The 21,932-nt window shown below is 44.1% G+C and overlaps 1 protein-coding gene across 1 annotated transcript in view; it reads left to right on the top strand.

Moving 5' to 3' along the window:
- The window catches only part of EPHA1 (EPH receptor A1), an 86,396-nt gene that overhangs the window by 57,779 nt on the left and 6,685 nt on the right, over positions 1-21,932 (top strand). The window contains exons 5-14 of the mRNA XM_020815522.3: positions 9,395-9,550; positions 10,801-11,136; positions 12,716-12,840; positions 12,971-13,130; positions 18,420-18,516; positions 18,662-18,714; positions 19,780-19,902; positions 20,002-20,187; positions 20,572-20,633; positions 21,674-21,883. Coding sequence (XP_020671181.3) covers positions 9,395-9,550; positions 10,801-11,136; positions 12,716-12,840; positions 12,971-13,130; positions 18,420-18,516; positions 18,662-18,714; positions 19,780-19,902; positions 20,002-20,187; positions 20,572-20,633; positions 21,674-21,883 — 1,508 coding nt within the window. The remainder of the gene's footprint in view (positions 1-9,394; positions 9,551-10,800; positions 11,137-12,715; positions 12,841-12,970; positions 13,131-18,419; positions 18,517-18,661; positions 18,715-19,779; positions 19,903-20,001; positions 20,188-20,571; positions 20,634-21,673; positions 21,884-21,932) is intronic.

Genomic DNA, 21,932 nt, shown 5'->3' with positions numbered 1-21,932 from the left:
ACTCAGACCTCATTTTAACTCTTAAATCTGAGCTCTCCCAAACTCTCCTGAACTTTAGAGCTCAGGTCTGGGAGGGAGAGGGGACTTCAAGAAAATAGAACAAATGAAGATAGACAGGATGGAGGAATATACAATTATGTATGGTTTGGTGAGTGTACATTGAAATGAATGTTATTTTTCTTCTAAATATTTGAACATGAAGTAATCTGCTGAATGTAGGGGATGGATCACATATTTAAGAAAATATGTATTTCCTCCTCTTGCAACATCCTACCACACAAGCAAATATTTAGGCCTGGGTTATCAAACGTAAAAGCAACACTTTGCAGTCTCTCAGTTGACCAGTTTTGAAATAACAGCAGGCTAATTTGCCAAACTGACATTCATAAACAGAATAAACAGGGTTTTTTTTTCCTCTTAAGGATCTGCTTTAGATACAGAATCAACATCTTGTCTAATGAGGCCCTAAATAGTGTGAGGGTCAAAACACAGAGAAAGTGGAGTACAGTCAGCACAGACACAGATGGTGGAATTTGTTGCCACAAGATGGTGAGATGGCTACTGAGGTGTATCAGGGATGTGCCATTCATTGTTCCAAGCAAGCACTGGGGCAGCTTCCTTTTTTAAACAGGAAGCTTGGTGGAGTTAGGCCTGTGCTAGACCACAAAGTCTTCCGGCTTAGGCCTTTCTGCCTCTTTGTATCCCTTGGTGGTGAGAGCAGGAAGTTCTATTGTGATGGTATTCCATACATGGTTTTCCCATAAGACATCTGGTTGTCTGCTGTGGGAAGATAATACTCAACCAGATGAACCTTCAGCCCGTTCCAGCAAAGCTCTTCTTATGTTCCTATACAGTGTGAGGACATGCATGCATACACATGTATTGAGTTGTTTTCTCGGAATACACCTTTTTATATTTTTTTGTGACATTACCCTGTTCTTTCTGGCAGAGATCTGCATTTCTTAGCTGTGTCAGAGCATCTGGTGGAGGCCTGATACTCATTGCTTGATGTAGTTCTTCCCTCTCCCCTCTCCCTGTGATCAGGTGAGGAACAGTCTTGGCCTTTCTTGCTCCTCTGCTTCCAGAGTTTAGCCCATTTTTTCACCTGGCTGCTCTGAGTATTACTTTCCCTCCCCATCTTCCTCAGTTGTGAACGGTCCCCTGGGATGGCAAAGGGAACCATCGTGCCCAGGCAGGCTGTCTCTGCACTCGCGCGGATAGTGCCTGACATGCTACCTACTTACTTATCCCACTTTAGATATAGTCAAAGACAGGGGTGTCTTCAGTTAAAGGAAATGTCTGTGGTTCTCAGATTTGGGGATGGGGCAGGGGGAAAGGAGGTGGAGTCGGAAGACACAGTCAAAATGGAGGGCTTCATGAAGAGCAAATCCGTGTATGGAACGGGCTAGTAACAAACACAAGATGGACGCAGGACGATCGTGAAAATGGCAGGCTTTCTTCAGGTTTGTGTACATAGAAGTATCTTACTGTGAAGCAGTAAAAGAAGCGATGGCCTTTTTTGTACACAAAACATGAGCAGGGCTGTTAGTGATATGACCTTTCTCAGTGCAGGAGTTCGTAAGGTCAGCAGAAGTCGGAAGTGATTTGATGTATAACAGCAATAGCTTACAATGGCTTGCATAATAAATTGGCCAATTTATGAGATGCACTTTGGACAGAGTCAAGGCAGACACTGGGCCATTACATAGTGCATCTTTCTGTTCTCTCTCAGAGAGGTGGATGGTTTCCATTCACCCCCTATGAAGAAGACTAAAGAGGATAGTGCTGTGGGGGTGACAAGTCTGCCTCGTGCTGCTGCCAGTGGCTGGCTGGCTTGGCCTCTGGAATGGCCTGTTACATGGCCTAATATCCTGTGAACATTGCACTTCATTGTGTAGAGACACGTCTTCCCCGCACACATGGTCTCCCTCTCATCATGACAGTGGATATTTTCTAATGTCTTGTTTTTAAAAGAGGATTTCACTACACACGTGTGCCTATGCATGCATACACATGTGGAAATTTTATGATTTTGCTTTCATTACAGTTTGTGCTCATCTTGTCAAGCCTCTTCTCCACTTCATGATGGGAACACACACACACATACGCACACACCGTTCAGAAAGAATTCTTGCCTTTCCAGAAACTTTTAAGCTTCCCAGCCACCAAAGACTCACAATAAAACTCATGCCGATCTGGCATCTCTCCTAGTATCTCTCTCTGTCCCAGGCATCCCAGGCTGGCAACAGACCGAAGTGCGCTTTCAAAATCAGGGCTTTGTCCAAATCGTTTTGCTGCACCCACTCAGTGCTGGCAGAATGCCAGAGATACACCTTTTGGCCTTTGTTCTAGGATCAGGGTGGAGTCACTCTGAATGGAGAAAGGGCTAAAGGGGCAGCATCAGGCAGCGCTGATCTTTTGTTCTTCTTTGGGATGAGCTGAGAAGGTGAAAACGGGGAGGGACATCTTCTGCTTGGAAGTTATTTGGGGCGTGAGAGAATGAGGGCTGCCTGCTGTTGACCTCCCTCCTATGGTTTCCTAGAAAGATAAGCTAGCTGTGATCTTAGTTCTGTATGCTTTCTGTATTTAAAAACATCAATGTTAGCAGCCTGCACCCTAGTGTTGAACCCTGGCTTCTGTAGTTTGAATTGTGCAATATATTATCCATTTGCTCAATCTGTCGTGAGTTTGCAGGTCATGATGCGGAAGAGCAGCTGCTGAACTATACCAAACACTGATGGATGCTTTCCCATCTATTGACTGAAAAGCCAAATGAGCAGGGATATAACCACTGGCTTAAAGTACCCTCTGGGCAGTTTACAGTTTAATAATGCAGGCTACACATGGCTGCCCCTGCCCCCCCCCAATTAGCTGGGTGCTCAATTTACTAACCTCCGAGGAAGGAGGGCTGAGTCAACCTTGAGCTGGCTACCTGAGCCAGTCAGGATGAACCTCAAGATGTGAGCAGAGTCTTTCACGGCAGTGCTTCAGTGTAACCACTTTACCACGACTCATTGAAAGATAATCTGAACCTGTCAGAGATGATGCTGCAGTTGTCAGATTCTAGCATTGTCAGAGGACTGGACTAGATGAAAGCCAAGGTCCCTTCCAGCTGTGAAATTGTTTAATTCTATGATTTTTCGGCTTTGAATTTTTTTTAAAGAGTTCTCTTATCATTAACTCCCGCCAACCTAGCGGTTCGAAAGCATGCAAGTGCAAGTAGATAAATAGGGACCACCTCGGTGGGAAGGTAACAGCGTTCCGTGTCTAAGTCGCACTGGCCATGTGACCACAGAAGATTGTCTTCGGACAAAACGCTGGCTCTTTGGCTTGGAAACGGGGATGAGCACCGCCCCTTAGAGTCGGACACAACTGGACAAAAAAAATTGTCAAGGGGAACCTTTACCTTTTACCTTTACCTTATCATTAAAGGTGCAAAATGAAGGGAAAATAGAAGCAGTAATTTTCCTGTGAAATAAATTTGCTCCTGGCTTCTGACAATAGGATTACTTAGCAAGCACTTTGCAACTTTTGCCAACATTTTTTTTTTAAAAAATTGCCCTAAGGATATTAGGCATGAAATTACTCATATTTGGAATTTATTGGTTTCTCGCAGTGACTTGCGATGTCTCCTCCTTTGCCTTTCCCCTGCACTCCTTGGACTCCTTTGCCAGCGGAGTTATAGGGACAAGTGTGCTTATGCTACCTGCAAGATCCTCTGTCTTTAGAGATTTCACATCCCCATGCATTGGCCACACGTTTTTAAGTTCCTCTTTGCAAACATAGGCGCTGTAAAACCTGTCTGTATAAATGAAAGCTGGGATCCTCTGGGTGTTGAGTTTAGTGACTGCTATTAAGGGTACGCAACTACATCATTTCCCAGGTTTGTATTGTTTTCATGTGGGATCACTCAAATTCATTTCTTTTGGTTTCTGCATCAATTTGTGATTTAAAAAAAAAGCTACAACACTTAACATATTGTATTGGAATTTCTTTTTCAGAAAATATTCACTCATTACAAATTTTTACTCTAAACTCGTTAGTTTTGCAAAAGTGGAGTGCACATTGACATATTTTACTAGTTTTTGAGCTCAGAGACCACTGGTAATGGCACGGCTAAAAAAAAATCTTGTAAATAAATAAATAAAAACTAAAAGATGGTTGATGAGCATACTAGTCCAGGTAGTGTCAATCAGGTCAGTTGTGCCTTAAAATATGTGCCAAACAAAATCTTTTTAAGCATCCCTCCTAGAGATGGGCACGGGCTGCCAGTTCGGCGGTTTGTGCCGATTCATTTATTGACCCACATCTTCTGGCAGGTGCCTACTCAGAGGCAGCACATCTGAGTGGGGCTCTGCATCTATGTGGGCAGCAAGCTGCCAGAGGAGGCAGGGCTGGGAAGCACTGAACACCTGTTCGGCCAATAAACAAACCACCGAATCGGCAGTTCATGCCCATCTCTAATTCCTACCTACTTCCATGTTTTCCATATCTTGTATAGTATACAACTCTGGTTGGACTTCTCCCACGGGTACACCAAGTAAGAGTACAAAACTGTTTCAATGCCACTAGTGCTGCAGCTGAAAAACTAATTGTTAGCTCCAGGTTTGCTCCTTCCCAGCCATAGTAAGGGAGAGGGCCAGAAATGGATGTATTCAGGTCTACAGTTCTGGAACTCCAGATTTTTTTTTAAAAAAAAGGTGGCCCATTCAACGTTCCCTCTCTAAGCTGTACAGCCGTGCTGGTGCAAAAATTGCTGCTGTTTAATTACATTCAATTTTCCACCAGCAGAAATCCCACCCCATGTGCGCAAAGTTCTGGCCATTTGGCTGAAACCAAATGGGCTGCAGCACTGCCTGCACAGCTTGGAGGGAATGTTGGGCCCACTGCATGCTGGCTCCACAGGAGCGCTGGAACAGAACTTAAATGAACGAGTTAATTTATGCATCCATTATATTTGTATCAGAGCCTTTAGTAGCTGAGCCCAGACCAGACTGCATTGGGGAGTTCCCATTCAGGACAGAGATTAAGTAAAGGTAAAGGTTCCCTTTGACATTTAGTCTAGTCTGGCCTAATTTTATGAATATAACTGTACCAGGTATCCTCAGACCTGCAATTGACAGATCAGTTTCTTGTACTCTGCATATATTTCCTCTTTTCCTCAAGTATGCCCTGCCTGGGGAATAGGGAAAGGGGTTGCTTCTGTAGAAGGGCTCTATCTGGCCTGCCTTCTCTAACGGGGAACTTCCTTCCGGCTGCTCAACGTGAGTTAGGGTGGAAGCTTCCTTTTCTTCCTTACATTTAATAAGCCCATACAATGCCTCATTAAAGTTAATTGAAAGGTGGTGGTGATTGAGCTGGTGCCACTGTCTCCCGCCCCCACATAGGGAAGGGTGTGTGTATGTCTTTCTACCTGCTATTTTCCCTCCCCAGATTGCATCCAGATTCTTGCCTGTCTGTCTGTCTGTCTGTCTGTCTCAGGATGAAGGAGCATGGTCCTGCTGCTGCTCATATGATGGGCCTCTGTTGTCTAGCAGTCACAGCAAACCAAATGAAACTGTTTTCTATGTATGCCTGTAAGGGAGAGGTTCACCATTCCATTTCGGCCTGGAAGGTTCTCCCTGATGTCCACTGTTCATCTAAGCATTGGGTGCCATTTGGCGTACTCGTAAAAATGTGAACATATGCATGTGAGAAAGATGTGTTTACAGGAGTGTGTAGCAGACTCATGAGGAATCCACGACTGGCTGCAGCTCCTTGTTAAGTCTGTACTCCCGCTTTCCCTAGGCTGGCACCCTCCAGAAGTTCTGAACCACAACTCCCAGCTCCTGGATAACAGGTCATAGGAATTGAAATGTAAAATATCTGGAGAGCAACAGGCTGAAAAAGACTGATATATTCTGTGGGAAACCCATATTATCCCCTAGCTGTGGGGAACAAACCAGAGATGTTTATTGGTAACAACCATATTTCACCTCAGGGCAAGGTGAATGAGCATAGACACAACACCCAGCCATTTATGTGTTCCTCCAAGGAAATCAGCCTCAACTGCTCTGACTTAATTTAGTTGTTTGAACGGAAGTAATTAACTCTTGTGTCATAAAATAAACCAGTCCCAGAAACTGGGGGTGGGGGACATTGAAAGATAAGTTGAACTACAGGTGAGATTTGTCACCTTCCTTATTTCAGCTTCTAATCACGTCCAAAATGTCTCGTGATCTCAATCTCTTGCTAAAGACTTCAATGATGGAATGCACATCAATCCAGAAAACAAAAAGTAGAAAAAGATAAAAACGTGGTGACACTTTAAAGACTAACTTTTATATTTTCTAATGTGAGCTTTTGTGGACAAGTCCACGTCATCAGAAAATAAATACCTGTGCGTGGAAAACTGGCATGTTGGGAAGAGGTCCAGAATTCCTCTGCCTGATATTAGTTCCTATCTATAGGAATGTAGTTAGTTAGTTCTAAAGGAGGATTTAACCAAATCTTTCTTCTGAAATAGTTTATTCCCTTAGAATGCTTAGTTTCACTTAGCAAATCTAGTGATCATTCAGTATCGTGAGGAAAATATCGGTTTTTATAATTCAGTCTACCCCGGAACATCTAGTTAGGTTTATGGACGTACTGTAATTCAAGGTTATAAGGAAACATTAGGATAAATTTATATTCGTCTAGAAACACGCAGGAGTTCCTAGAGTGGGTGCTGCCACCTGCTGTCTCTTATTTCATTCAAATTTCTTTTTAAAAAAGGAGGGGGGGGAACAGTCTTGCCTGCTTTCTCTTCCATTCCCTCCATGTGATGACATCATCCAGATGGCGCCTCTTGCCTGAATTCCTTGTTTCACCCCTGCCTCCTTCCCCAGGTCTCCAAGCACTCCCTTTTGTGCCACCCACGCAACAATTTTCAGTCTTGCTTTCTGTGTCTGCAGAGCAACTCTGCCCTGGTAGTGGCTCTTGGCTCATACTTGAAAAAACAAATCAAAGGATTTAGGGGGAGACTGAGGGAGGAGAAGGAAACTCGTTTCCCAGTAAAAAGAGGCCATGTTGAAGAGCTCTTCGGATAGGAGCGAGTTTGGAAGAACCACTAGGAATACTAGTGGTGGAGACAAAATACAAGGTTCTTGGGCTTTGTGCTTGTTTTAAGGACTGCATTAAGGATCTAATTTTTCCTCCATGGAGCTTTTAAAGAATATAGGTGGGATGTTGTTACAGTATATGAAGGTTAGTTCTAATAATTGTGTCATAGCCTAAACTCATTCGTCTCAGAAGCCATGATGGGGTTCTGCAGGGGAAGAGATATGACGGAAGCAAAACTAGGTCTCTGTGGCTAGAACTACCAGGGGATGAAAGCAGGTTCTGTATTTTTCAAAAAACGCAGCTGAGGTGATAGCCTCCAACAGAGTTGGTCACCCTCGTCTTTCTCATCTGTATCCACTACCGGGTAGACCCTTAAATAAGGATGTAAATCTTCATATATCTTGTTCTGGATGGTGAGAATAAAGAATACCAGAAGCTTTTTCCTTTCTGGGTGAGGTGAAGAGAGCTTTGATCTACCTTTTTCATCTTTTGGATCTTCTTTTTGCAAAGTATTTAAGTGTTATTTGCTCAGAAAACCTGTTGTTGTTTGCAGAATCAGTTTTTGGTGAACAAAATACAAATTTGCTGTGCAACCCATCCTCTAAAATTGTTGCTAACAAAAGAAGTGCAGAAGTGAAAAATCTCTTAGTATTCTGTGGGGTGTCTTGATGTGTCAGATACCTTTTTGGGGGAGTCAAGGGTGGGAACATTTGCAAGCATTCATCACATCCTTTCATTAGAGCTTCCCAGCTTTGTGCTTTATTGTGAAGGATGACAAAATGGGCTTATGTATTTATGACATCCTTATATATAACATAAGAAGAGCCCTACTGGATCAGGCCAAGGGTCCATCTAGTCCAGCTTCCTGTATCTCACAGTGGCCCCACCAGATGCCTCTGGGAGCACAAGAGACAACCAAATACTTGTCTCCTGATACCCCTCCCCTGCATCTCGCATTTTGAGGTACCTTCCTTTTAAGCCTGAAGATTATACATTTCCATCATGGCTTGTAACCTGCATTTCTATGCAGTGGTGCCCCGCTTAACGATTACCCGACTCCACGACAAAATCGCTTCATGACAATGTTTTTGCGATAACTTTTGTGATGTTTAAATAGGAAAAAAAGTTTGACGATCGGTTCCCTGCTTCAGGAACCAATTTTTCACTTAACGACGATCAGAAAACAGCTGATTGTCTGGTTGCAAAATGGCTCCCCGCTGTCTTAAGGACACGGATTCCTCGCATTACAGGGACCAGAAAATGGCTGCCTTATGGAGGATCTTCGTTGGACGGTGAGGTATTTCGCCCATTAGAACGCATTAACCAGTTTTAATGCATTCTAATGGGTTTTTTTACTTTCGCTTGACAACGATTTTGTTGTACAGCGATTTTGCTTAAACGGATTATCATCATCAAGCGAGGCACCACTGTATAGTTATCAGTTAATATGGTGCCTGTTGTAATACAGTAGTATTCTACCAATGAGGAGTCTCCTTTCTGTTCAGAATTCCATTGTGAAGGCTTGTGGTTGCCTCAATCTCAGACTGTTGTAAACCACAGGCTGTGGAGCTGCTTTTCAGTTGGGGGGGGGAATATGCTGACGCCTCTCCTTGTTTTATTCATGTGAGCTTTCAGCAATTGACAGACTGCTGAGAAAGGAACTTTGAAGGGGTGGGTGCTGTACTTTTCTGCACATGCACTTTTAGAGCTACTTTTAATTCAATTGGGCTTTAACATTATCTGTTTTGAAAATTGCTTTTAAGTCCATTTATATCTTACAGTTACGTAATTATGTAATTTGGGGTTGTTGTTTTTCCCCCAGTACCTTTTTAGTTAAAGTTGTTGTGAGGTACCTTAAGTCCTGTTTCTGGAAGAAAAGCAGGAAATAATTTAATCCATCTTTTGGTCAGAGGAGCAGCAGGATGGGAGGCCACCAGTTACAACTGGAGTGTTGCTTTTGTTAATGTAGATGTGAGGAGGACGGGAAACAATTGGCAGTAAGGTAATTTTTAATATGACTGTACATTCTACCAGGGAGATTTAATTGTGAGACAGATTTCCCTGGCAAGGAATGGATCTTATCTGTGAAGCTCTGGAAAGCTGAAAACAGAATGTTCTGTGAATCTAAAAGGAATGTCTTTTAAGTTTAATAATCAAAAGATAAGGTACACCATGTTGTATTGGCCGATTGTGTTCTTCAAGAACATTATTCCTAAATTTGAGATGTTGTTACTCTGTATGCAAGATCCAGAAGCTGGAGCGTATGTTAGCCACTGACTTTGGAGTTTTCATATTCTCTTTCTCCTTTCCACAGCCTGTCAGCCAGGTTTCTACCGCCACACCCTGGAAGCTGAGCGGTGCTTCAAATGCCCCCCAAACAGCTCCTCCAGTTCTCCTGGGGCCACAAGCTGTCCCTGCCTCAAAGGCTTCTTTCGGACACCCACTGAAGACCAAACGGTTGCCTGCTCCCGTAAGTCCCACGCTGAGGGATGCTGTTTCTAGAGATTAAAATTGGGTCCTGTGAGTGATGAAGATCTATGCGTGCCTACCTTAAAATCAGGGCTTAGGAGAGTGATGTAGTCAAAAAGAGAATCTTTGCAAGGTCTGCTTAACATGCATAGACTAATCTTGTGGCAGGGCTGCAACATTGCACCAGCTTCTCTGTTCTGCTGATTCCCTCATTTTATTCATTAGGGTATTTTCAAGCCTATGGATAAGACTGTTACCTGGAAAACCAACAGTAAGCGTTATGGCATGTTGAGAGCAAACCAGTGTTACTTGGTTGACCTTTTTTAAGGACTTTGGGCAATTTTTCATACACAGGTGGGCCATGAAAATGTATGCCACATGAAACTTGTTAGCCTTTAACATGCTACAAAATGTCTGCTAAAATCCTGTTGAGTAAATTATATTTGCATAAGGAGGATGACATCCCTGGCAGGGGGACATTATGGGCATTTAAAGAGTTCCTCCTTAGGTCCCAGGGCTCCTCTGACTCACCTGCAATTTGCCTGCAGTCACTCTCATTATGGACAAGTTGGGTGAGCCCCGAGATCTGAGCAGGAGATCTTTAATTACTGTTAGTATACCACTGCCATCAGGAGAGAGAGATTGCTGATAATTAAAGAGTTCACATTTTGTTCTCGGGGCTCGCCTGACTCACCCGCAGTGGGACTGATTGTAGGGAAGTTGCAAGTGAGTTGGGGGATTCCCCAGGATTAAGCAAAAACAGCTTAATTACCAGCAGTCACTCCTTGCCAGTTATTCTTATAAAGGCATCATTTACTTGACTGGATTCTGACCCTATATTTCTGTTGTTACAACAGACAAACACAGCCACCTTTCCACCCCACTCCCTCTGAAAATATTACATGGCACAGTTATGTGTACAGTTTAACACATGGTAGACTCAGAAACCTCTTATTTAACACTCTGCCATGCATTCTTCTTCTTAAGGCTCTCACTGTCCTTTATGTACATAGGAATGAATTCAGCACATTTTGTTCATTGCTTTTAGCAATCTTTGCTCAGGAGCAAGGCAAGAAAAAGCAGAATAGCCCAAGAATCAATGGAGAACATTGAAGATATATGCTTTAATGTCTGTCTGAATAGGAAGACTGGCATTTTTTTTAAAAAAAAGTTGTCTACTTGTTTGCTTGCATGCTTCTTTGCAAGATCACACTGTTAACTCTCTCTCTCTCTCTTCTTTGCCTTTTCTAGGCCCTCCTTCTGCACCCCAGAATGTCACCTTCTCCCTTGTGGGGAGCCAGGTCTCCCTCTCGTGGCAGCCACCCATCGATCAGGGTGGGCGCAAGGATCTCTCCTACAACGTCTTCTGCCAGCGCTGCAATTTCCTCGTGTGTGAAGCCTGTGAGAGTGGCGTAACTTTTTCTCCCAGTGCATTCAGCCTCACTCGGCCCAGTGTGGTTGTAGATGGGCTGGAGGCTTACACCAATTATAGCTTCACCGTGCAGGCTCATAACGGTGTGTCCGCGCTGAGCCCTGCTTTACGCAAGAGCACCAGCTCTCCTGTCTGGGTGGCTGTGGGTCCCGCAGGTGAGTTGCTGTCGTGAATCCGGGGAAGGGACCTTTCCAACCTGAGGGCATGAGAGGCTGCAGTTGTTCTTGAACTGTATTTCGTATCAGCGTCAGTGTGTGTCCCGGTTACAGCAGTAGCCCAGTGGCTGCAGCCCCATCTCCTTGCTTGCCCTGCCACTCCGTGACTGAGCAGGGAGACTCGTCCTCCTGCCCCCTTGCTGGCGTGGCCGGGTGAGCAGGGAAATGGAGCTCCAGCCGCTGGACTGCTGCTGCTGCAACTGGTGATGGTGATGATAGTGATACCGGTCACACGCGCCACACTGGAAGCGGACCAGCAGGTTCTCAGGGTGGGAGGTCATCGGGTCTGCCACCAGTGCAGGTGGGCTTCCTATTCGTCTACGAATAGGAAGCCCCATCTCTATTTGTAAGGTATAGGAACAAAGATTGGATACATTCCTCTTTTGGGGGGGGCAGGTTCTAACTCCCAAAATGCGTCATCTGTACTTGAACAGCAGGTTCTGGGAGTTGGTTCGTCAGCCTTGGCTAATCATGAATCAAAACAAATCACCCTTTTTCTGATTCATGCCCATCTCTAGTCTATAGAGCAATAAGACAAGAAAGGAATTTCATTTTTGTTTCTGTGTCTACAAAGGGCTGCTCAGAAAGGACTGTACAATATCTTAAATTTGACCACAGTCATAAACACCGATTCATTCTGATAACGCGCAAACCACCACACACACACCCTTTCTAAACAAGCAGACCTTAGTTCGCCTGAAATCTTAATTGGGCAAAAGCCCTGCAGATCTGTAGGTAGGTCAGAGTTTGGAAATAATTGTCCGTGGAATGGTTCCTTTTGATGTTAACTAACCAAGCCGAGACACTAGAGTCATGACTAAGGTCCTTATCTTTTCCATAAACCCATTTCCCCAAGGCAGGGTTGCACCCCTGTGCTAACAGTTCTCCCTCCCCTGGCTGTTGTTCCTTGGCAAGGCTGTGCTCAGCCTTTAGGTCTCCATGGCTTCAGCTGGCATGGCTCCACACGTTGCCCATCCTCTGTCCCTTCATGATGTAGTCGGATACTTTTTACTCCTGTCCCTAAAAATCTGGGGTCTTAATTATTGCTCCAGTACATCACGTACAGCATCCCTGGAGAAGTAGCTACATAAGAGACATGGGAACTGCATCATGCCTCAAAGCCTTCAGCAAATGGTGCCCCCTTGTTTCGGCTTCATTTGGTTTTTTGTTTTGTTTTGGGAACAGAAAGGGGAGGAAGTTAAAGGGGAGGAAATGAATGCTGACGGATTGGGTCTTATCCCCTGTGGCTAAAATCTTTGGGTCCTCTACTCGACTGCCCTTGGGGCATCCAGAATCTCTTCCATTTGCGGGTAATCGCTTCACTTTGTCTCAGGGCAGCACCTCCTCTATGTAGGATTTTTAAAAGAAAGGATTAAGCCAGGGGGGAGCAATCAGCAAAGAGTCAAGAGAAACAATGACCCCTACAGGCTTTCTGGGGGTAATATGCATCCTGAATGGATTGTCGTCTAGCTCCAGAAGGGACGTCACACATTGACCCTTTCCCTTTCGTTATGTCTAGCCCCAATCATGGTGACTAATCTCATCCTGGATCGGCAGAACGAAAGCAGCCTGTCTGTGAGTTGGCTACCACCGCGGCACCGCAGCCACATCCCTATCACCTACGAGGTCATGTACTTTGAGAAGGTGAGGTGTGATCTTCTTCTTTCCACCTGCCCATTCTCCAAACTGTTCTCTCTTCCCCCCCCCCACGGCCCCGTTCCCTGCTTTGTTCAAATCCTAGAAGACCTTTTGATTCTTTTGATCCTTTTTATAGGGGGAAGAGAAACACTACACAGTCCAGCATCTTCAGGAGCCCAAAGTGACGCTGGCCAATCTGCAGCCTGACACGGCTTACCTGCTGCGTGTCCGTTCCATCACGCCAGTAGGGGACGGGCAGTTTTCCCAGGAGCAGGAATTCCGCACTCTTCCACAAGGTAGGTGGTCTTGGTTCTCCCGCCTGCTTTGAAGAAGAGGGATTCTTGCCAGGGGACTGGAGGGACCAACCCAGTGGGAACTCCTGTGCCAGCCGTGGCGCTTTTTTGTGGTTTCCCACCTTGCATTTTCTCATGGGGAAGAAGGGATATAATTTCCAAATTTAAAACTTCCTCTTTTCTGAATCTGATGTTTCCAACAACAGAGGGAACATACGTATACTAATATGTTTTTCCTTCCTGAAACAAATAGAAGAAGCCGTTTTACCAAAGAAAGGGTGCAGGGGAAAAGGCACCATTTAACATTGTGGCACCTTAAAGACTAGCTGCTATATTTTAAAATTAGCTTAGAATGTTCCTGATGCCTCAGTTCTTTGCTAAAAGGAACATCCGAAGCACCAGTGTGAATAATAATGCTTGGAGGCCGATTACCTAGGATGAATTAGCTTCCCTAATCCAGCAATTACTTGTGGTTGTGGAAGCTCTGCTAGGAATCTGTAAGTTTGGAAATTCCCCATTCGCAGCAGTGAAGAAGGCAATACGGTATCTGCAAAGGACTGTGGGTGTAGAGCTTTCCTCTCCATAGCAGGAGGCAGAGATACCCATTTGTGCCGGGGGTTAATGTATGCATCAGATCACACACTATTCGAGGGGGAGGACTTAAGCTATTTTTAAAGCTAAACAGAGAATGGTAAGTATGTTTTTCATGATTGGCTCGTTTAGTGGAAGATAATAAAATAAAATATTCCCTCAGTTCTAGAGCTATTTTGGTATGAAATTTTATTTGACAAACAATGACGTTGTTCTCTGTGGTGTGTAAAGACAAGGCAGTAGACAAGGCGGATGTCTTCTGAGCATACCAGGTAGAGACAAAATGACTGGCCTTCCCATCGGACTTCCTTTTCCTTTGCATCCATTTCTGTGCTTCCAGATAGCGGGAAGAATACAGAACAGGCTGCTGAGCTGAGGAATGTCAGAATGTAACAACAGAAGGGCCAGACGTGAATCTGTACTTCATATCTTGCAGTGCCCCTGGGGTGTTAACCAGAGCCTCTTTCTTGTATCTTACATTTCTGTATTACAGAGATGCACATCTGCAGTCAATTGCTTTCCTCTGTGAGAATTTCAAAGAACTGGTACAGATCTATGTCCAAAGGAGCCATAAATGTGTTTCGGACCATCTTTCTATATTTTGTTTTAGAGAGGGCTGAGAATGATTTGACTGCTGTGCTTTGAGCAGATTTTAGAAAGAAGGAGCCAGCTAAAAATAAAGGGTAGGGGACTCGCAAGACTAGAACAGAAGGTTGCTCTCTTAAAATGTTAAGAGGAAGTTCCTCCCTCCATGGCTTGATCCAGGAATCGCCTTTGAGAACAGACAAACTTTTCACACCCCACAATATTAATTCATGTGCATGCACATCTTTCCAGCCCCCACCTTCTCAGCTGATCTGTGCATGTCTAGTAATATTTACTATGTATTGCTCTTCCTAGAAAAAGATCTGTGAAGATGAGAAAATAGAATTTATACTGCATTGGTAAAGGCTTGCAGGTCAAATTTTCACTATCCACTATACAGGCAGGCCCCTTCTCATTACTTGGGGCAAAGAATAGTGTGCAGTATACCGTTCACCAGTATACCACCATTCACTGTGGCAGTGGCAAGGGGGCAGAGCTTGTCAAAGGATTTCGGCAGCCTGGACAGAGAACTCTTGTGGGTTACATCCAGACCACAGGCTGGAATTGCCCTATTTCTGAATGCAAGGATGAAGGCAGGGGCATTACATACTGGAATTCCAGTTGCTTCTAATTATGTCTCAAGCATATTGTCCCAGCAGGGGTTGCTGGATTTTATGGTTCCCATGTTTTGTTATGTCATCTTATTGTACCCCCTACATCCTTCCCAACTCCATGGAATGTTCAGAGGGAATATCATTCCATTTATTACTGAACTGCCTTTTGCAGGAATTTTTGTGCTCTGCACACTGTCCTTAAGAAGAATAGGCTGATATAACAGTCTTGTTAAATTGGTTACCCAAAGTACGGGGGATTTTGCTGATGGGCAATATGAAAATGACATGACATAAATAAATCACAAATGGTTTCCATAGTAAAAGCACAGCTTGGAGTTAACTACAGTGGACCCTCGACTTACAGACGGCTCGACTTACAGACTTTTCGAGTTACAGACTTCTCTGGCTGCAAAATTTAGATTCGACTTGCAGCCAGAGAATCGACTTACAGACCAGAAAAAACCAAAATGGAATAAAAATAGGATAAAAACCACTGGTTATGGGATTAATTGGTTTTCAGTGCATTGTAGGTCAATGGAGATTCGACTTACAGACTTTTCGACTTGCAGCCACCATTCCAATACGGATTAATTCCTTAAGTAGAGGGTCCACTATGGTTAAATATAATCGCTTGTATGCTAATTAGTTACCCCCTTTAACCCAACAAGACACTACTAGCTAATTTGTTGGTTAAAGACATTTGTTAGAGCTCAGAAACAAATAATTAAATTTTATTTCTTACATGTTAATTTATTTTGCTCTTCCCCCAGTATACTTCTTTAACTTGAGAAGTAAAGATATTAACAGCATCTGTGCTGCATCAAGTAAGAAATTTTGCCCCATGCTTCGTTCACTGTAGAGGGAGGCCTGAAGAGGAGGAAGATAGTAAGAGAGCACGGAGATTGTTGGAAACTGGAGGTGTCAGTCCCTAAATCTGGGTCCCCTGTGGCTCCTGCATGCAAAAGAGGTGCTCTAGTGACAATCTTTGTAGACCATGCTTCTTGATTCGAAGTGAGTGAGGAGTTAAAGGATGAAAGGATCTAGTGGTGCAGAATCCCTTTGATTAACCCATTCCCCCTTGTCAGAGATTTATGGTAGAGGCATTCTAGAGAAAACTGGACAATTATCCATCAGATCTGCTTTGATTTGGATTCCTGCCTTGAGCAGGGGGTTGGACTCAGTGGCCTTATTAGGCCCCTTCCAATTCCATGGTTTCATGATTCTAAGGCAGCCACTTGTTGCTGCACTTCACTATTAGCGCTACAGAGGACCATGGCCTGTAACTGGAGGCACTACATCTTTCCTTCTTAGCCTTTTCTAGACTTTTCAAGCAATCCACGGTGTTTGTAGTGTGACAAACAGCACATGCGTTGGTGGAAATAGAAGGAGATTGCTATCAGGAGCAAAACTTAGCTGGGCAGTTAGGGCCAGTATTTTAGGACAACCTTCCCTGACTTAATAGTTTTGCTTTTACAAACCCCATCATCCCCATCTGTCAATCAGATTGTAGGATTTGTAGTCCAGGGCCACTAAACAGTATCAGATGAGCAAGGAAACGTCAAAACAAAACAAAAAATCCAGAAGGAGTGCTTTTGTTCAGCCAGAACTGAGCAAAATGTTCCACCACAGGGGTAAAGGTGACAAAGAAGCCATTCTCTGAAAATCCCATAGTTCCCATAGTTTAATTAACACACTAATTCACAATAACATAGTGAATTAAACACCAATAGATCCTCAACCAGGGGACGTGGTGCCGCTGCGGGTTAAACCGCAGAAGCCTCTGTGCTATAAGGTCAGAAGACCTGCAGTTATAAGACTGAATCCACGCAACAGAGTGAGCTCCCATCACTTGTCCCAGCTCCTGCCAACCTAACAGTTTGAAAGCATGTAAAAATGCAAGTACACAAATAGGTACCACCACGGTGGGAAGGTAGCGGCGTTCTATGTCTAGTCGCGCTGGCCACGTGACCACGGAAAGTGTCTTCGGACAAACGCTGGCTCTATGGCTTGGAAACAGGGATGAGCACTGCCCCCTAGAGTCAGATACGACTGGACTAAAATGTCAAGGGGAACCTTTAGATCCACCAACAGGAACAACACATTAGTTTCTTCATTTCTATCTGCATTGATTAATTAAAGCATAATGTTTCAAGTTCTAGATAAAAGGAGTAATGAATTATTTTCAATCTGTGTTGCAAAAAATAAAAATGCATGCAGATGCATTCCCTTTTGTGACTAAGAGTTGTTTCACAATTTACACAGCAGTCATGTTTGCAGCTACTCTGACTGCTACGCTGGTGTTACTCTAGTTTATTTCACTTGTGTGTAAAGGGTAGGTATGTCCCAGAACTCCCTGAGGACGTGAACCTGTGATTTCTATGGTGTTCCGGTGCTTGCCTGCTACAAATTTAGGATTGTTTCTGTGCTTTTTCACACTTTGTCCATGGCCTGTGGGATATACGAGTGTAAGTGTCTGGAAGAAGCATTACTGCAGTGTGACAGTCCTTTTTGACCCATTTACGCCATCTATGTGGCAGAACGAATAAAGGACAGCAGAGACATTAAAGAAACAGGAACAGAGGAAATGGCCAGCTGTGGTTTCTTTAAAAGGAAAAGAAAAGAAAAGAAAAAATAGTGCAAATGATGTTAAGGGCTGGAAGAAATACATGTATATTGGAAAAAATGCCCACATAGTACTCAGTGGTGAGAGTGTAACTGGGATATAGCCAAACGATCCACTTGCAGGTTGTCCCACAGCTATTTTTAATACTAAATATAGCCTTTTGGATACATTTTGCCTTTAAATATTGAACATACACTTCATAACTGCCCATCACCTACAGTCCTTCTAATGACCTTCTAGGTAAGGAATCCATAAACAAGAACTTGCTGTTGAACGTTGGAGGGAAAGAGCACACCCAGAGTTGTCCTGCTCATTGTGTTGGGTTTTAACACTTGCTCTGCTCACAGGTATATGAAAACACATAGGGCAGCAGGATTGTGAGGTTCGCTTGTGCTATTTCAGGTCACATCCAACAGTCAAATAAAATAAAACAAAATCTGGCTCCCAAGAGCTCCAGTAATGGAAAGTCCATACTGTCTGTGATGTGAATTGAAGGTTATTCATTAGCCAACTACTTACACATCATGAAAAAGAGGATGAATGGGGACAGCCATCGGAATACAATTACATATACATTAATGTATATGTGCAAATGCAAAGCTAGAAATCATTCTTTAAAAAAATTCAACAAAAAACACTTTCAGAAAGAGAACTGTCCCCTGAGGATGGGAAAGATATACATTACAGGATATTTGGTTCTATGCAGTAAGGAAGCCTCCACGTTACACTCGGTGCCAAGTGGGCAACACAGAATCTGTGGCAGGAGGCCACATCCCCTTGGTCTGCCATAAATTAGTCAAATGTGCCTTTATCTCTGTGTACCAGTGGGGTGAATCTAATGCCAGAAAGATGCCTCTAACTGGTCCTCTGTCCTTGCAGATACTGGGATGCTCTCGGGAGGAGTGATTGTCGCCATCATCTTTGGAATCCTGGTGTCTGTTAGTGTGGTTCTAGGAGTCTTCATTTGTCGGCGAAGGTAAATATATGCCCTTGTTCAAGGGTGGAAGCAGTGCAGGAAAATCCTCTTGGCATTTTTATCTATTTTGTTCAGTTCTCTGGCGAAAGGTAGGGTGAGAAGAGTTTGTGGGCTTCATCCTGATGCTCTTTCTTGTCCCTTCTAGGCAAGCTCACCGTCGTGCACGGCCATGCCAGAAATACTCCAGCTACAACCGAGGTGAGACCCCCGAGGTCAGGTGTAGCAATTACACACACGAGCAGGTTGGGTGATCTGAGGTCCCTACAATAGGCTTGCATGCAAAGGAGGCAGAAGACCATATCGGGCTATCAAAAGGCAACTTGAGTGCAGTGATCAGGGAGGAAGATGATTGGAGAGGGATAGAGGTGCTACTCTTTCCTCACTGGTCCCAAGAATATTTGCAAAGACAGGCGCAGATTGGAAAGGTGGCAGAGGGCAAGGTGGGATGGGTGGATAAGGATTGGTATGCTGAAATGGGCCGTGGGAAAGTGAGGTGCCACCTCCCTTGCCATTTCTCTGCTCCTTTTTAGTCCCACCAGGAGCCGTGCTTGCTCTTCTGAAACAGTCTTAGATTTGCTGTTGTATACCTTTGGCTGGATAGCTTAGTGAGTTAGCTCCCTGACTGTAGAGCCAGAGGTTAGGAGTTCTTCTCCTGGAGGTCCACTGTGACCTCCAGGGGAGGAGCTAGCCTTGGTATCCTTGGGGGAACTGCAGAATCCCAGAGTGTCTCCAGAAGAAGGGACTGTTGAGTACTCTTGAGTGCCTAGAAAACTCTGGAAGGGATCACTATAAGTCAGAATTGACTTGATGGCATGTATAACTCTGCACAAGGAAACTTTCAGGAATTAGGTCTTTACTGATGTCAGCTACGTAGTTGCCAATTATACCCCTTGTAAGAGTGTGGAGGGCAGCCTGCATAAGCAGAGTGTATTAGTATTTGATGGTTATTAAAGTTGATAATGAGGCAGGCGGTGGGAGTAGCATGCCTAGTGGAACACTGGATGAAGTTGTGAAGTTCTCCTATTCCCCCCCACACACACACACACAATTGTCTGTCTGATATTCCGTTCCATTCTCCAAGCTTCACATCGTGCATCCCTGTGCATCGTTGCTTGAAAGCAGATTCTGTTTACCTCCAGGACATCTGCTTCCTTATCTATTCAGAATGGGGAAGTTATTTTTTTTTCTGCTTCTGAAGCCATGAACATATTCTGCCCTTCAATAGAAAACAAAATCATTTACAAAGATGGCTCTTATTTGCAGATGAGATCTGGTTGAAGCCTTATGTAGACCTCCAGCCCTATGAGGATCCCAGCAAGGGAGTCTTAGAATTCACCAAGGAACTGGACCCATCTGTTGTCAACATTGAGACTGTTATTGGTGAAGGTAAGTGTCAATGGGCCTTAATGTTTCTCTCTTGGGGAGTGCCATTTTGCTATTCTTCTATATAACCTTCACCCACCCACCCTTTTGTATATTCCATAGGAGAGTTTGGCGAGGTCTACCGGGGGACCCTACGCTTCCCAGGAAAAGAACGTATTGTTGTAGCCATCAAGACACTGAAGTCAACTTACTCGGATTCAACCTGGTGGAACTTCCTGCGTGAGGCAACCATCATGGGCCAGTTCAATCACCCCAATATTGTCCGCTTGGAAGGCGTGGTCACAAAACGTAAGAGCTCAGTGGCGATGCTGTGATAGTCTATAATCATCCATAGGGGGAATGGGATGGGAAAGGCTTGCAGCAAATAATCACCAAGGATTGTGAGGCTCCTGGAGATGAACCTACCGCAGCTCAAAGACGTAGATCACAAGCTTTGCATTCAGAATATCTGCTAAGAGGATCTCGGGTTGCAGATCCTTTTGTTTTGACCTTGAAGAGCTGCTCTTAGCCAGGAGATGTATCACTGTTCCTAGAGGGATGGATCTGTTTGATGGATGGGCACAGCAGGTTCACAGAGCCAGAAAGGGAGGGTGGTTAAAGCCTCTGCCAAACTGAAGGTGAGGGAAACTTGAAGAACCAAGTAGTAAAGTTATTCTCCCTTCCCCCCCCCAGGAAATCCAATGATGATTATCACAGAATACATGGAGAATGGTGCCCTGGACACTTTCTTACGGGTAAGAGGCTGGACTTTGGTTTGTTGCAGGAATTTGTCAGCTACTTCTTCCTAGTCTTATCTGAGCTGATATACCCATGCTTTGTCTATCCCTCTCCCATTCTGCTAGCATTCTATAAATGCAGCAAGTTTGTTTGCTTGTTTAAAAGATAGAAAACAGTTTATGTGTATCAGCCCCCACTCTCCTCTGAACAGATTCTACCCAGAGGCGATTTCACTACCTCAGTGAGAATGACACCTGTTAAGAGGGAAAGAAACTGGGTGTTTTTTCCCCCCTCACTGAATGTCTGAATGTCATCAGCCTTGTTTGGTGGCCCACTAGCAACTCTGTAAACTTCCTTGTGATCTGTCTGGTATGATCAAACTAAGTGGCCACTTACCAGGCAGATCACAGTCTGTGGATATTAGTACTCTCATCTTGTTTCAGTAAATCACAAATTGTGCGTGCTTGGTTTAGACGAAGCCTTTAGATGGTTCATATTTCTGAATGAATGACCTTCTTTTCTTGGGTAAGCAGAGTAAAGCATGAAACCATACAACAGAAAAAAAATATATAAATTACACAAAAACCTTTACAAGTTGCAGACAGCAAAGTAATACTGAAGAAAGATCCAGCAGCAGTATGAGAACTGAAAATGTCACACAGCTTTAAAAAGCCAAAATGGATCAGTGCCAATAAAAAGCCAGGAACATAAAAATGGATGGTTGCCAATAAGATTGCAATGCAAGCCTTTTTAAGGGAAGGCATGCCACAACTTAACTCCTCTTACATGTGACATTTCCCAGAATTCCGTTGGGATCTTACTTTACAGTAAACAAGATCATGGAAGTCAAATGGCAGCACATTGCAGCTAATTAACAAGGTGTCTGATCACATCACATCATGCATGCTACTGGCAGCTTGCTAATGGTGGCTGTTTGCCACAGTTTCACTTTCTTTGACATACAACTCCACTGGGATTCTGGCCAGTAATTCCAGAGGGCTTTTTGTGCCATGAAACAACCAGTTGAGCTCATTTTTGTGTCTTGCATGTATTTCAGGAGAACATGGACAAGTTCAGTGCAGTACAGTTAGTAACCATGCTACAGGGTATCGCCTCCGGGATGACCTACCTCTCTGACCGCAACTATGTACACCGGGATTTAGCTGCCCGTAACATTCTGGTATCTCACAGCCTTCAGTGCAAAGTGTCCGATTTTGGTCTTTCACGAATATTGGAAAATGATGTAGAAGGAACATACGAAACAAAGGTAATGTGGAAGCAAGCCAAGTGGGATGCTCCTTGCTGAAGGGAATATT

The sequence above is a fragment of the Pogona vitticeps genome, chromosome 2 (assembly GCF_051106095.1).
Source record: "Pogona vitticeps strain Pit_001003342236 chromosome 2, PviZW2.1, whole genome shotgun sequence".
Lineage (NCBI taxonomy): Eukaryota > Metazoa > Chordata > Lepidosauria > Squamata > Agamidae > Pogona > Pogona vitticeps.
Note: the sequence above shows the minus strand (reverse complement) of the source record. Positions and strands in the feature narration are given on the sequence as shown.